The sequence below is a fragment of the Lissotriton helveticus genome, chromosome 1_1 (assembly GCF_964261635.1).
Source record: "Lissotriton helveticus chromosome 1_1, aLisHel1.1, whole genome shotgun sequence".
NCBI classification, from domain to species: Eukaryota; Metazoa; Chordata; class Amphibia; order Caudata; family Salamandridae; genus Lissotriton; species Lissotriton helveticus.
Window position 1 is genome coordinate 1,837,935,527 of NC_136057.1, and position 15,400 is coordinate 1,837,950,926.

At 39.8% G+C, this 15,400-nt stretch overlaps 1 protein-coding gene across 1 annotated transcript in view; it reads left to right on the forward strand.

Annotated features, from left to right (window-relative positions):
- ABCD3 (ATP binding cassette subfamily D member 3) overlaps positions 1-15,400 on the forward strand; it is a 344,077-nt gene that overhangs the window by 90,182 nt on the left and 238,495 nt on the right. The window contains exons 3-4 of the mRNA XM_078641238.1: positions 12,612-12,710; positions 15,010-15,098. Of these exons, the coding sequence (XP_078497364.1) occupies positions 12,612-12,710; positions 15,010-15,098 (188 nt within the window). The remainder of the gene's footprint in view (positions 1-12,611; positions 12,711-15,009; positions 15,099-15,400) is intronic.

Genomic DNA, 15,400 nt, shown 5'->3' on the forward strand with positions numbered 1-15,400 from the left:
ACACCAAATAACAAAGCGTAATCTGTAAACCAAAAAGCTAAGTGCCTGCCAAATTAGTTTAGTTCCGTCCAGCGTTTCGGGCTGTAGTCGTTTTCAAAGCCCCTAAGGGAGTTAATATGGGAACAGCGCCTTTTTTTGCTCCCACCTTTTTCTCTGATCCTGCTTGATGAATCACCCCTAAATGTTCCATGCTAGAATAACTGGTGCACTTTTGGGGGAAAATCTTGTGAATATTTTTCAACGGGCATCAAAGATATAGGCAAGTCAAACAGTGCTTTTCTTATGGAAACATGTTCCTAACTAGAACTACCTACTGGCGACTGCCAGTATGTAATAAAATCTAAAACTTTGTCTACTTTCCTGCTCCAACCCCTATGATGCCTCCATCCTCTGTCACCTTTTCATTCACCTTTCGATCACACCCTCCCTCTTCAGCTCACAATCTTGCTGTCACCTTCATCTGTAATTTGTCCTTTATGCACACATCTGTCTTCTGCTTTACCAGCGTCCAGCTCTAATTTGTTTACAGTGGCTTAATGTTCCCATTGCCTTCTTTTCTCTTTCCTTTACATGGACTCGAAATGTTTCCATTACTCCCGTCTCATTTTTCATTCACACCTTGTCTTCACCTGACTGCTATGCCTCTTCCTGCTTTAAATATTTTTAACTTCACCCATGTCCCCATGTGCTGCTCAAGACGTCTAGTACCAGATTGTCTCCCATCAAAGTCCTGGCTTGATATAGGCTTTTGTAGATTGAATCTTCATAAAGTTGTGCCAGTGCAGAAATGTAGTGTCCAAGCCAGCTGTAAACTCATCTTCAAGGATTGGACTCCAATTCATCATTATTTGTAATCACAATGGATGTTAAATCTGATGCTTGGCAAGGAATTGGTGAAATCCCTGGCCTCAAAGCAGGATTATTGATAAAAATGCAGATTAGTATGAGTGAATATTTTTTTGAAATATGGATCAATAATAAAACAGGGTTTGCTTACATAAACTTGTCTGTCTGTTAATGGGTCATCTCAAATTTCAATTTTTTCTAGTGGCAATCTTTTAGTGTATAGTAGCTGCAATCACAAGTGAGGGGGCTAATGAACCCTACTTGGAACCTAAAATGTTGGAGTGGGCAGGGCTGGAATATATCATTTCTCTGGAAATTCCCTTTGTTAAATTATAAATCCTGTGAGCTTCTTAAATTCGTTTTCATTTTAAAACTGTCCGAGATCACTCAATTTGCAGTTACCGTAGATAATTATATTTCTCTCTACAGACAAAAACATTTTGTGCTTAAATGTACGGCAGCTATAATTCATACAGTTCTTCTATAGGTTATTCATTCTGACAGAATATTTTGTTCCAGGATCAATTCTTGTCTAGCCATGCACAGATATGTCGTAGCAGTATAATTGCTTCCCCAAAGCATGCAATGGCCACTAGTGCAGGGAAGGCATTTGGCTGTATGAAACAGGATTTTCTGAGAATTGTGCTTGCGAATGTTAGCCTGCCCCTGAATTCTATTGCAATGCTAAAGGTTCATGAATGTGGAAAAGGAAGGAACTCCTACCTCACAGTGGCATACATTCCTTCTCCTATTCAGTTGTGCTGCTTGACCTCTAGTTCACTCTTTTGCTGACTAGTCCAGAATTATTGTTTTTTTTGGATTGATGATATATTGAACTATACTATTAATTGCGATCTAGTCTGCCAGGAATAGACTGATTTCATTATTTGACCCTAGTTCTAGCTATGAAGTGAATTGCCGAAAAACTAAAGACATATTTAGGATTTTAATCACCTCAGTTATTCTCCAAACCAAGTGTAAATTCTCGGGTCATCAATCACACATAATCTACGTGATTATTTACCAACTCCAAACCTCGAATAGACCTAATAGAGCACTAGAGTTGAGCCTGCTAAAGTGTTAACAGTAAGATGTCAGTTTTGCAGAAAATAAGGTTTTCTCTTGAAACCTCTCTTGGATCTGCCATTCTGGGTACTGCAGCACATTCATAATCTGATTAATGCATAATCTGATTAATGCTTGGCGCATGAAGAGGGCTCAGTTAAGATTGTGTTTTGTAGAACCACAGCACTATAGACAACCACAATTAAAAAAAAATTACAGAAGAGAAAATTCACAGCCAGTAAAGTCTTTAAACTAGGAGTGGGTTCTCTTGATAAATGAGGCGTTGCAATTCAGTAGTGGGAAATATACAGTAGGGCAAGCTTATGATTTGGTGTCTCCAACGAGTAGCTCGTGAGGTACCAGTAGCTCTCCAGCTACCTGCGATTAGCTCTCCTGTTTTCAGACAAGCCTACTAATGTAGAATCTTTTGCTTGGTTGAATTATTACATGCATACTAAAACTTAAAAGCATTCTCTTGGGATGAAAATGTGTCTATTTTCAGAACTCGTAAGCTGATGTTTGGTAACAAATAGGTACTAATTCAAAATGCTTTTACAACTATTATTGAGTTGGGGAGATGTATTATTCAAGCTATTACCTTAGTGCGAGGGGGGTAGCAGCTACGGCTTTTATGTACTACCCATGCACAGTCATTTCAAAATCTCAGACTTCTTTTACGTTAGTGCTGGAAAACCTGATTATATTGGATGAGGTGGTCACTATTCCATCCCTAATATTAGTAGCTCCGGATGATTCCCATTGAGCTTGGGTAGTTCTTGTTACAGAAAAGTTTGGAGACCCCTAAAATATCTCCACTTCTAATTTAAACATATTAATCTGAAAAATGTTCACTTTCCCAGTCAAATATTGTAAAAGAATTTTATGTTTCGGTGCCCATGTACAAAATTCTTTATGGTTCTAGACTGTTAATCACAGAATTTACAGCCTCAAAACGAATCCAGTTCTTGTGCTCCATCAAGGCTTCAAACATTGAGATGTTTGAAAGCACTCTGTTCGACGGCTGGATGAGTACTTCCTCATTTCAAGCTGTATTTGTGGGTAGTTCCGAAATTTCTGATGCCCAGTGTTAGCAGTGAAATGGCAAACACATTTGTCTTTTTTTTTTACTTCTCCCATTCCAGGTTTAAATACCCATGTCAATGCTCACAGCCAAAACAAAAAAAGACATGCCTTCTTTCAGAATATAGATCATGGTTGTTCATCCCCCACTATCACAATAGTCGCTCTGCTCTGCCCCGCAAGGTATTTTGAATTCTTACCTGCCCCAACCACAATTTCCAGGAGCTGGCTTCTGGTTTTTCACCCTGCTGCGTTTTCATGTGAGGTGCGCTTTTTTATATATTTTTGGACTTTAAAGCTCTTGCTCATTTTCAGTCTCGTTCAGGACATTTTCATCATTTGTTTAGAGATCTTCAAACTTGGTGGATTTTTTTATATTAGTTTTTATTTTTCTAGAGATGACTTGTACAGTTCTTTTTAGATGACCGTCTGCGAAATGTCTCATAGCGGGCTGTAAAGGTCTACTGGCATTCTGGGATTTTCCTAATATTAGGAATGTTGCTAGGCTTCTGCTTGGATTTCTCCTCCAGGAGTTCTTCAGTTGAAATGGTGTATGCTCAAATTGTATTTGCTAATACTTTTTCTTATTCTGTACAAGGTTCTGAAAGTTACGATTTTCAAGCAAAGGCAAATGTATGCTCTGAATAGACTATTATTCTCGTCCAACTTCATAGTATTAATTGTTCCATATAAGACACTTGTCCCCTACAATTGTCTTTTAATAGGAACAATATACATGTACTATTATGTCGGGGAAATTTGTTGCTACTGCCCTTGCTTGATCTATATTTTGGGGGTTGATGTTTGTATGAGACCTTTAACTATCATCTTTGTATCCCTAGGCTCTCTCATAAACGGAATCTTTCCTGAATCCCATTTGTCAGTCTGACAATTGACCCTTCCTCTTTGAACTGGCACAGGGTGGTTTGTACCTAACATGGCCTGCTGTATTCTCTCTTCTACAGAGCATGCACTTTTTCGACTCCCTGGTCAAATGGTTATGATACTTACTTTGGTTCTGAAATTTAAAACAACTCATTAAAAACTGTGTGTTAATAGAATTTGATTTTTCAGTCCGTTTATAGATGTAGGCCCAATGCAGGCCATAATGTCCTGGACTGTGAGAATAGTTGGAGAAAGCACTGTCTGACGCCTGACTGCGGATGTACAGGTGAGGGCACCACAGACACTAAAGGCCTAATTATGAGCTTGGCGGTCTGAGGACCACCAGACTTTCGGTGACAGCTCAACCACCGCTGTATTGGCCGTTCAACCGCCCTAGTACTTCTTTGGTAGTCGGACTGCCATTTGACTGCCCAAGCTGCCAAATACCCGCATTCCCTGGTTGTGGTGCGGCAGTCAGCGCCTTACAATATGCTGGCAGTGCCGCTGCGGCACCGCCATGCATATTAAGAGTTTCCTTACCACCAGCAGTTGCATGGAGGATCTTACTCCATGCAACTGCTGGATGGTCAGGAAAAAAGGGCGCCCCTACAGGTCCCCCCTTCAGCCATGCATGTTGATGCATGCAGGGGGCACACGTTGTGCCTCCTGTGTGCATGCACCCTCAGTTCCAGCATGACATGGACTTTACAGCCCATGCCATGCTGGAAAGCTCTGTGGAGGTACCACAGTGTTGCCTTTCTAATGCTTCCATAGAATCCTTTGAAAGGCACTGCCACAGGGCTGCCACGCCGCTGCCCACCAGACCATGATTTAACTTGTAATCTGGCGGTTCTGTGTGGTGGTCCCGGGGTGGGGTGGGGTGGTGGTGTGACGGCCTGCTTCAGGACCGCCAAACTATTAATCAGGCCCTAAGTGTGGTAATAATCCTTTATTTTTGTGTTTGCTCCTTTCGATAACCAAGCTTGTAAGGAAACACCTGCTTTTGAAGCCTCTTGGTCTACCTGCCATTCCAACCATCGGTCTGTTTGACAGACTGGTGGCCTGGGTAATTTGGCCCTGTCCCAGTTCCAAAAAAAGGTTGTAAAAATCCTGGGCGTTAAGCTTGACCACACCCTTTCTAGAAAATTTCAGGTTAACACTACCTATGGCATCTGCTTCGCAACTATGCGTCTTTATAAAAAGAAAAAAGTCCTCTCTTGACTTCTATCGACTTCTTGAAAGACACTGGTCCAGGCACTAACCATGAGTCGCCTTGATTACGTCAACACTTTGTTCATGGCAGCCAATGACACCCTGTTGTCCAAATTGCAGGTAGTGCAGAATACTGCACAAGCCTCAACTACAACCTCCCCTCTTGGTCTGCCTCTAAATCTAGAACTTATTTAAAAGATCTACATTCGTTGCCCAGCAGGCAACGTGTCATTTTCAAGCTTAGTTGTTTGACCAATAAAGATCCCAGGCACACGCTTCCTAGCTACTCTCACTTTAGATTCTCACGTTACCAACCCTCCAGGTCCCTCTGGTCTGCTAATGAGGCATTCCTCAAGATCCTGCCTTGCTGTGCAGCCAGATTTGGGGCTTGATCTTTTTTTGTACCTCGCCCCAGGTTCCTGGAACAAGCTTCACCTTCATATTGGCACCTATCCTGACCACTCCACGTTTAAAAAACATAATTTTCATTATTTTGGTGCCACCTGTCAAATAGAAAGAGCCGAGATACTCCTTAGGGAGTGAGTCGTTGCACTGTATAAGAGCCTTTGACATAACACCTTTGTACCTTCCCAGGTTACTTATTTATATTTATTCTAATGTCCGATGGAGCAAAACAATCTTTGTGTACGCTATAGTGAACTTGCATTCCAACATCCTTGGTGCATTGTTCTGCGCCCTTCATCCTTCTAGATTGAAAGGATTCCTTTCATACATCACCAGAGCAGGGATGCTAGTGACCTGTGGGATTCCTTTCATACATCACCAGAGCAGGGATGCTAGTGACCTGTGGGATTCCTCTCATACATCACCAGAGCAGGATGCTCTCAGCAAGGAAACTACAGCAAGCTGTACATGGGAAAACCGTCCAGTTTTGCGATGTTAGGCATTAGCTCGGTCTATGCAGTAGGAAAAGTGATTATTCAGGATTTTATTTTACTCCATCAGTTGCGCAACATCAAGAGTGAAGGCAAGCTTTCACCAACATTATCCGATTTCTTTCACACTGCTATCCCTCTGAAGCCCTTCTTGGGATTGGGATGACAGTATGTATGCAAACTGCATTTTGTGTGGTTCCTAAAGGACCATTATTCTTGGTCATGTCCATTTGATTCTTAATATTTGATTTGGAAAGACCTCATTGGTTACCTACATTCTGAATTTCTCTCTTCGTTGTGGCATTTTAACCATGCACTTACACCCAGCTTCCTCTTTTCGTAATGCGTGGGATTTTCCACCTCGGAGTGATCGAATTTTACCAGGACGTAATGCATTGAGAATCAAAAAGGCCCTTTCGCATTCTTCACAAGTGTTCTGATCCTACTCACATTTGTGACCCTTCCCAAACGTATTACTCCAATAATATTGTTTAATGAACAGAAATCATCACACTGACTTTTTCTTTTTTTCACGTGTAGTTGAGAAGGTGCATATTTAGGATTGTCCTCGTGCACAGTTGCAAATTGTTCTACCTAATAGTTTGATGTTACATAGCCTCTGCAGACATTTTACATTTACTGCCACCGAAACTGCTTTATACGGTGGAAGACTGCTGATTTATGTTGGTACACAGCTTCTTCAGAACATGAGTACATTACCCTGGTCAGTCAAACACTGAGCTTCCATCCTTCCTTGCTTTCTCACACATTTTGAGATGTATAATTCGGAGGTAAATTAATTGCAAGAAAAACGTAATTGACCTTTTTAATCTCCAGACATCATTCCTAGGCCACCGGTTCTTTGGTATTTCTTTTACCTCTCAACCAAATGCACATCTTGTCGTTCACTTTCACCAGCACCCGATTGTCTTTCCCATGGGAAACTGCATGGACTTAATTTAACCTGACCCCAAAATCTATCACCTGGTACTGTGGTGTCCAAGTAGTTTGTATACAGAGCTCATAATGTAGTGATTCAGGATTCCTCAACTCTGGATATTTTCCCAATTAAGGAAAGTTGCTCTCAACTAGAGTCACAAGTTGTCTTCTACTATGAAGAAAGAATACAGTAGAACTGCTGAACCCTTTCTGCCAAAAGACCATTTTCCCGTTAACACGTGTTAGTTTACAGCTGGCTGTAAATATGCAGTCCACACACATTATTATGCCAATTTCTTAGCACCAGCGTGTCATCATGTCCTAAAGTACCGCTCCAAAGATAGCTGACCTTATTTTGGAGGACATGACGGAGGGAAACTGCAGGTCACATCCTCTGTTTAGCAATCAAAACAGTCTTACCTCAAAATATTTCAACAGAAGAGGATTAAATATCCAAACCAAATTTCTAAACGTGAGCCCATAATTTAGAACCAAGGGATGCATCAATCATATACTGTAGAAATTAACATCTCCTGTATCACACAGGTGGTGCATTTTGTTTTAGTCTTGGGTATCTCCGTAATGAAAACCGAATCTCTCCTGGCAAAACTAGACAAACACACAATAGCACAACTGAGTTATCTGCCCATTAAAGAAGCTTAATGCATCCTTTCCAAGAACTTCGAAAGAGAACTTTCGGAATACAAATTATCCTCCCTTGTTTCATGATCCTAGTCAAGATTTGTTTTGAGATGAAGAGTGATAAGCCCACAGATTTTCCACCAGCACAGATCTAGATATCTTGATGCTACAGGAGCACAGCAGTCCTCAGTAATATTATTTTTATGAGCAGATGATTGGACATCCCTGTATCAGTTGCTGGACAAACTAGATATTCATGCCAGGGATCATAGAAAAAAACAAGCTTTTCAGCACCCACTGGTCAACAATTTGCCAATACGTTTAAATACCCCTTTGTGAAGTTTTCTTTTTGTGCCTCTTTCCCAGCCCCCCCTGTATGTTCCCATTGCTCTAACTTGAGGCTTTCAATCCACTTTAATTTTCACTGATCTGAATATGGATAACTGTTATACAGAAAGCAGGTGGTACCAGAAGGCAAGCTCTCACACTGAAACAGTAAGGAAAGCTCCTGGTTGTTTTTCTTTGTCTTCCTTTTCTGCTGCCACGATGACCCAACCTGCTTAGCATTGTGTATTATGTCCTCTCTGTAATACTGCAGAGGCACCACACTTAATTGTGAAGTTCAGGGAAGCAGAAATTGACTTTTGGGAAACTGGTAAACAAAACAACTCCATCACTCCAACTGCCAATACTAGACAGCCAGGCATGTTTAATCCTCTAATTTCCTGTAATCCATTTGCTTCTTGGCCCATCACATTGCACAGATTGTGTCCAGGTAGGTATCTTTAAGACATACCATCTTACTATTAGGCTATAATAGAACAGAGTTTATAAGACGTTTCTGCTCTTGAGCAAATCTTTGGGCCGTCAATCTGATAACTTTTTTTATGAGTTCCCTTCTGAAAGTCCGCTTTCACCAGAACTGGATCTCCATCTGTGGATTTTTTTTTAAATCTTCTTGGGATTTAAAGTATTTTATACCACTTCTTTATCACCATTTGTTCTGGCTTGACACTTTGTTGATTGTGCGCTCTTTATTCTTACGAGTGCTCACAATATACAGATTACTAGTGTTCTCCAGACCCTCATTTTAGAATTCTGAAGGCCTGGTCAATAAAGTATGTTTCCTGAATCTTGCACCCCTTGCTTTTTTTTGTGGTCATAGTTATTTGTACTCCCACCAATGGATGCTTCATAGCAGGAAGCTATAAATACGAAAACTCAACACGAGTTATAGCACCTGGAGGGATATGATGTACCTCATTTTAAACTGTGATAAGTAAATCTGGGACAAAGGTTTAACTTTTCTCAAAACTGTAGGTTGTGACCTTTGCTCTGTGCTCTCTTCTAATTTAGTTCTTGGACAGATCAACCTTTCCTGAGTAAGCTTCCTTGGCGATTCATCTGATACTGTCATCAGGAAGAACTTCCAGGCAAAGTGGAGCAATGAAGGCATTAAGAGAAATACAATTTTTGCTGTTTTCTGAAGCTACAGTGGTCAGTTATGCACATGTCTAATGGGTCACAAGTGACCCCGCACTACTGAAAATGATCTACTTTTGTTATACTTGCACTTTGGTTTAACTTGGACGACAGTCACATGTATAGTCGGAAGAGTTCTCTTACAAACATGTGTTTGTTTGATAGTAATTGGTGAAGACCCAACCCGAAGGTTGTAAAAGTGAACTTTGCCACTGATAGGACTTATCTTAGCACCATTTTCTGATGTGTGCTGAGAGGCTCAGAGTAAAGGGCAATGACTTTTGGAGAACGGTGAGGGCTTATCTACGCAGCTGCGATCTAGAGGTTGTCGGCCTGTTTCCTGCTGCAGGCTACCATGGTTCCTAGAGGTAGTACTGAGCTGTGTTATCAAAAGAAAGTTTGAGGGAGCAGAAATTGTTTACATTTAAAAGTTTTGTATGGTATGGCTCCTATGCACACAGGGTATCAATGTGTTAGTTCATAATATACACTGAGCATAATTAGCATTTTCTGTCTAACCGTCGTTCTTCAAATAAATTAAAAATATCATCCTGTCATTGCATTTTAAATGTATTTCAGTCGTAGACAATGTTGTTTCCATGTTGTACATTGAGACCTTTTCCATGAGCCCACCTTCTTTCCTTCCTTTTTCATGGGAGGATTTCCCACATCTATCCAGAAAAGTGATGCCAGCATTAGGCTATCATTTTTGTAGTCAAAGGCAATTCAGCTCTCCTACATCAAGATTAAAGATATTAAAACGGTACCTGAGATCTTAAGTACCTCCACACCAGATAATTTCTAGTCTCTTCAAGAATCATTCATATCATTGTATTTTCAAAACATAAAGTATTGTTCAATTTCCAGAGTTTCTCAACAATCTCTGACCACTTTTGATCATTTACTGTAGTTTGATTGGCATTGAATATATTTATGCAAGTGGCACTCTTTCAGCAGTCTCTTACCTTAAGTCTGCTCGAAAGATTGAACTGTGGCCAGCGGACGCCCCCAGTATAAACATTTAAAAAGTAGGTATTGTTCTGGAGTTATTAGGCGCTTGATGTGGTATGAACATACAGGCAAAATGTCAGTCTTCAAAATCCAAAAGGGTGTATCATTGTAGATGCGTAACGTATTGGTTGTAATGATTTAGTGTGCCTTCATTAATGCAGAATATATGCATTCTGAATAACTGAACTATCCCTCTGTCTCTTGAAATCGAAAACTAAAATTGGAAATAATCTGTTGGCTTTGCAGACAATTAGACTGGGATAGTGTCCAAATTGCAAACGTTAGTGGCCAGAGTGAGAGGCATATTTAATCAGCCTGAGGAAGCTCAGCGGTTGGAAATGGCCTTGCTGCAACTAAAATTCGACCTGCAGTTCATGGCAGATGCTTGCAGTGAGTGGCAGATGACTGCGATGAGCGGACACTGAGCCGCTTTGCCGGCAATTTGTAGACATGCAGGAACTAATTCACAACTGTTATTTATACCAGATTTAACAAGTAAACCTAATGATCGCTCCTTGATTCTTAAATGCCTGCAGGTAGTATAAATCCTCTTCACCTAGCTATAATATGGTTGATGGCAAGATAACAAGTTCCATAATAATTTGCTTACTTGCATCTTAGCTCTACTCGGAAAATAAAGTGAATCCTTACAGCATTTAATGATGAAGATCCTATGTTTGTTTCTTTCTGCTGCATACCTGGTCCAACTTCTCCACTTTACTGGTGGATTAATGATGCAGGTGTAAATGGTGCAGTTCGCTTAAGGTGGAATTAGACTAAGAGCTTGTTTGCAGCTGGTTGATGTGGGGAAGGGGTTACTTGTGGAACAGGTCCAAGAACAGACCTATTTACTGTCCAGAATGCAAGCAAGAAACAGCCCTGGATGGTCTTCCCTGTGCAGACTCCTGCGATCAGTTTTTAGACTTATTTGCAAGGTGCCACTTAAGATGTGCAGAGGACCAATTCTCAATGCACACCTACTTACTCTGTGGAATAGCAGACTGCTGGACATCACTCTGCTAAAAAAAAAGATTCTTACAAAGCATAATTATCTAGGGTAAATAAAATCCGTGCAGTGCAGCAAAGAAGCTGGTGGAGACATTAATGCATTACAGACAACCCAATCCGATGAAGCCAGGGTCTTGCATCCCGTAAAGGATTGATGCGGCCTTTAAATAGAGAACTTGTCACTACTGGATTGGCTTTGTACTCTCTTGAGAATTCTGTTTTCTGATACTTTAGTGTACCGGTTAACCAGCACTTGCTGAGTAAATACACTTAGCCTGGTACATAATAAGCATCAGTAGTTGCATTTTTTTGTCATCACTGACCCTCATGAATCTGCGAAACATAAGTTGATTCCACATCCAATAAAAATGGTAAACCCATTGTTGTATGTTTTAAAAAGTTAAGGTAAAAGAAAGCAAAATATAGCATGGGAACTATGATGAGTACAATGAGGGTGAGGCAACAAGAAGTACCTGAAGTGCCGGGTCTGGTGGCTCAGTGGACTAATGCATCTACTGCAAGGGCCTGTGCTCGACCTCATGGTCACAGGTTCCTATTCCGACGTGTCCACTCAGCCTTTCATCCATCTGAGGTCGATAACACGAGTACCATTGAGTTGGGTAACAACAAACATCGGTTATTCAGCGCCATCCTGTTTCTGACCCTTTATTTTAACAGAGAGGGCACTTTAATTGTCCTTGTAGTACAATGAAATGGGTTTACCCACACAATCTTATTCAGCAGGCAAATCGAGAAACCTGCTAATATTACAGAGTTCTTTAACATTTGCGTAGGTGACCCAGGGGGATCCTCCTGAGCCAGCTAAAGGGGCAGAAATCATTTTTCCATCTGTTCCAAGAAGAAGCCTGCCTACGATTAGAAGCCCGAGAACAACGTCATGCTGAGGTCCAAAAACCCACTAGTGAACATGTGAAGTGTCTCCTATCCCCAACACAGAACTTCACATTAATAATCAATAAATGCATCACAATTGAGAAAGTTTTCAATGTAGGTATTGTTATTGCTTACACTGCTTAACACTTACACAGTGTGTTAAGATATCTGCAGTGGTTTTATGAGATGTACAAATGTGAGTTTACTGTCCCAACAATGCTCTACAAATGCATTTGTAATATTGTATCACTCTTTTTGTTTGTTTGGAATGACCCAGTGAAATATGATGTCATTTAAATCAATACAGTCGGTGATGCTATTTATGAGCTCCAGCTGGGAGAGATCGAAAGGTGTCAGGAGAGTAACGAGCACAGGTGACCTGTCAGTCCGACCTCCTCTGTGAAATCATTACTTTAGTTTTAAAACTTCAAAATAATGTTGCCTCCTCCTTGAGTTAAGAAACAAATTCTGAAATGTGGCATTTCTTATGATCAATATTAATTATCCAGAAATTGAAAAAAAGTCTGCATTTCCTGACAAATGCTAGACCGTTATAACATTTTGCGACCCAAATAATTGTGGTTGTTCTTGTACTTTGTCAATTGATATTTTAATACAACATGTGCTTCTGTCCTCTGTTTTGCTGAACAGAAAGATGGGAAGAAAGAAAAAGCGATGGTGGACCGGGTGTTCTTTGCAAGAATCGGGAGAATCCTGAAAATATTAGTTCCTAAAACAATTTGTAAAGAGGTAAGTTTTTTTTCTTTGTGTTGCTGTTTTACTACATATTGTGGCTAATCTTATTTACAAGTCAGACTGTAAAAGTATTTCAAAATATATTTGCCGTTCGTCCCAAAACGTTGAGCATGTATTCATTTCTTTCTTTAACTTTGAGTTTTAAGTATGCAGATTATGTACACAGGATTGGCATTCTCATTCTAGCTTAGTAATTTATGTACAGTGCAGCTGAAGAAACAGCCCAAAATATTAAATATTTTTGTAATTATTAGCTTATAAAATCAGGAGAAATTAGTTATCTGCCAGAGCTACATGCACTTTTTGAGAAAGGAAATAATAAAATTTCATGCACAGACATTTAGAAGTGAATATATATTTTTGAACTTACTGAATTTTACATGTTTAAAATGTCAGAAGTAAATAATTTCCATGATAAATATTACGCAATAAAAAAAAATCCGCACCATACTACTTCCATCTGTTTTCATTTTAAGTCTTGGACCGAAATAAAAGACTAAATAGACCATTGCTGTGTAAAAGTGTCAATCTGGGTAACCGGGTGTAGAAGAAGGGACTTGCTTATTGGGTAAAAAGATAGTCAGTGAGTTTAATAACAAGCCTTAGATTTCTGAACTGATGATCTTATTAAATATTCTGTACTCTAAAAGCCTTAGCTTCCTCTTTCGGGATTTAGTAAGCTAATGGTAGGGAGTAACGTGATTACCTATTGGAGAGTATTTTGTTTGTTTGCTAATGTATTTTAATTTAAAACATTTCATAGCACAGTCTGGAGCGTGTACAAGAATGTGCCCTTCAAAAAAAAATATTAATAATCTAAAAAAATGTTATCCTAATACCGGATTACAATAAGAAGTACACACTTTCGAAATTACACTCTACTAGAACATTAGAAAAAAAACGAAGAAATTTTATTTGAATAGTGCGTTTACACTCCACCTTTTTAAAGTTCTTTAAAAACTGTTTTAGGAGAATCCTTTAAAGTCCACTCATTTGAGCAGCGTTTAATACTGGGCAGCAAAACCTTATTTACAAATTGTTTTTCTTAAATGTTCTTATCAACTTGATTTTCTTAAATTCGCCAATGGCCAGCATGCTAGGTGTTTACACCTGGTTTCAGTGGCTCCTGTGATAAACGTAGGGAAGAACGGTGTGAGAGGCAGGCCTGGTTCTTCGTTAACTTTAGCACATTACTATGCGGAGCGTCGGAGACCGATTTTTAATTTTTTATTTTTTTTTGCCTCTGTTCTAGAGTTGTACAGGTATAGCATCCTTCTGGAGAGACGTGCTGCATAATCTAAAAGTGGCCACTGGATAGGAGATTGAAGGCACCCCTCCCAAAGTGTTATTAGGCCTCCTCACGACCCCTGCAAAAAATGAAACTTAGCTGTAAATCCTGACACTGGGGTTGTTGCTGGCCAAGAGGCGATAGCCATCAAATGGATGAGTGCCCAACAATCCGGATATAAGGAATGGCTGTGAGATATGTCTGAATGGGCGGTGGCTGAAGAGGTCAGGATGAAAAATGCTAGAGGGGACGAAGGACAAAGGATGACCTGATAGCCTGGAGACAGATGCTCACAGACCTGCGTGGGGATGAAACTGAGCCTGATGTTCACAGCAGGGATGCTTGAAGAGAGAGGGATGTGTATGACGTATATATTGAAGCCATTGACTGCTAAGGGCTATTGCAACTTGAAAGAATTTTTAATTTTAATGTTGAGAAGAATATTTACTGTAAAGTGAGACTGTCACATCTTTGTGACCACCTAATGTACAGAATGTATTTATTACTCTAGCTGCATGGGGAGGTCCCAAGACTTGGGAAACTGTTAATACGAACTATTAATGATTCACCTGAACATTTCCTGGAAAATGTGTAGAGATGCTGATCCTGGATTGTATTGAATAACCAAGAAAAATATTTGAAAGTAAAAAAGACTTTAGCACATTACTGTACCATTGCAGTTGAGCTTCTTATTGATAAGTTGCATGTAAATCCAATCAGCGCAGTCTTCAAAGTCCTTCCTTAACTCATGTTCGCTCATTTTCATCTGATATGCTGGGGTTAACTTAATCAGATTTCCTGTTCCATTTGACTGGTAAACAGTATTTTTTAAAGTGGGAAATCGGACTGTTTCAGATAAATATTCTTAATGATATAGTGTCGTTCGATGGTGCTGCGCATTTTAAACACTGTCTTATGTTGGAGTATCCCATAATAACTTAAAGTATATCATTTATGTTGCAAGCATAGTTTCCTTGGTTTAACCACTCCCTATGTCTCGTCTAGACAGGTTATCTAACTCTGATTGCTGTTATGCTGATCGCTCGGACATATTGCGACATTTGGATGATCCAAAATGGAACTATGATTGAAAGGTACTTTGCATATTGTTTTGGGGAAAGATTGCCTTAATTTAGTAGACTGCCTCGAGCCATTGACTTCACAGAGGATGTGCGAGAATGGTACAGGATTACCGACTTGCATTGCTTTCTATAGTTGTAATGGATATAGAGATTTGGTTACACATCTTTCTCGTTTGTTCGACATGTACATATTATATACTCCATTCAAGATGTACTATATAGAAAAAAGAATGTATGTTGTACACTGGCAAATGAATGTCTGAATTACTTCTAAATAACAATCAAACGCTAGCTAAACCGGGTTTTTAACATTA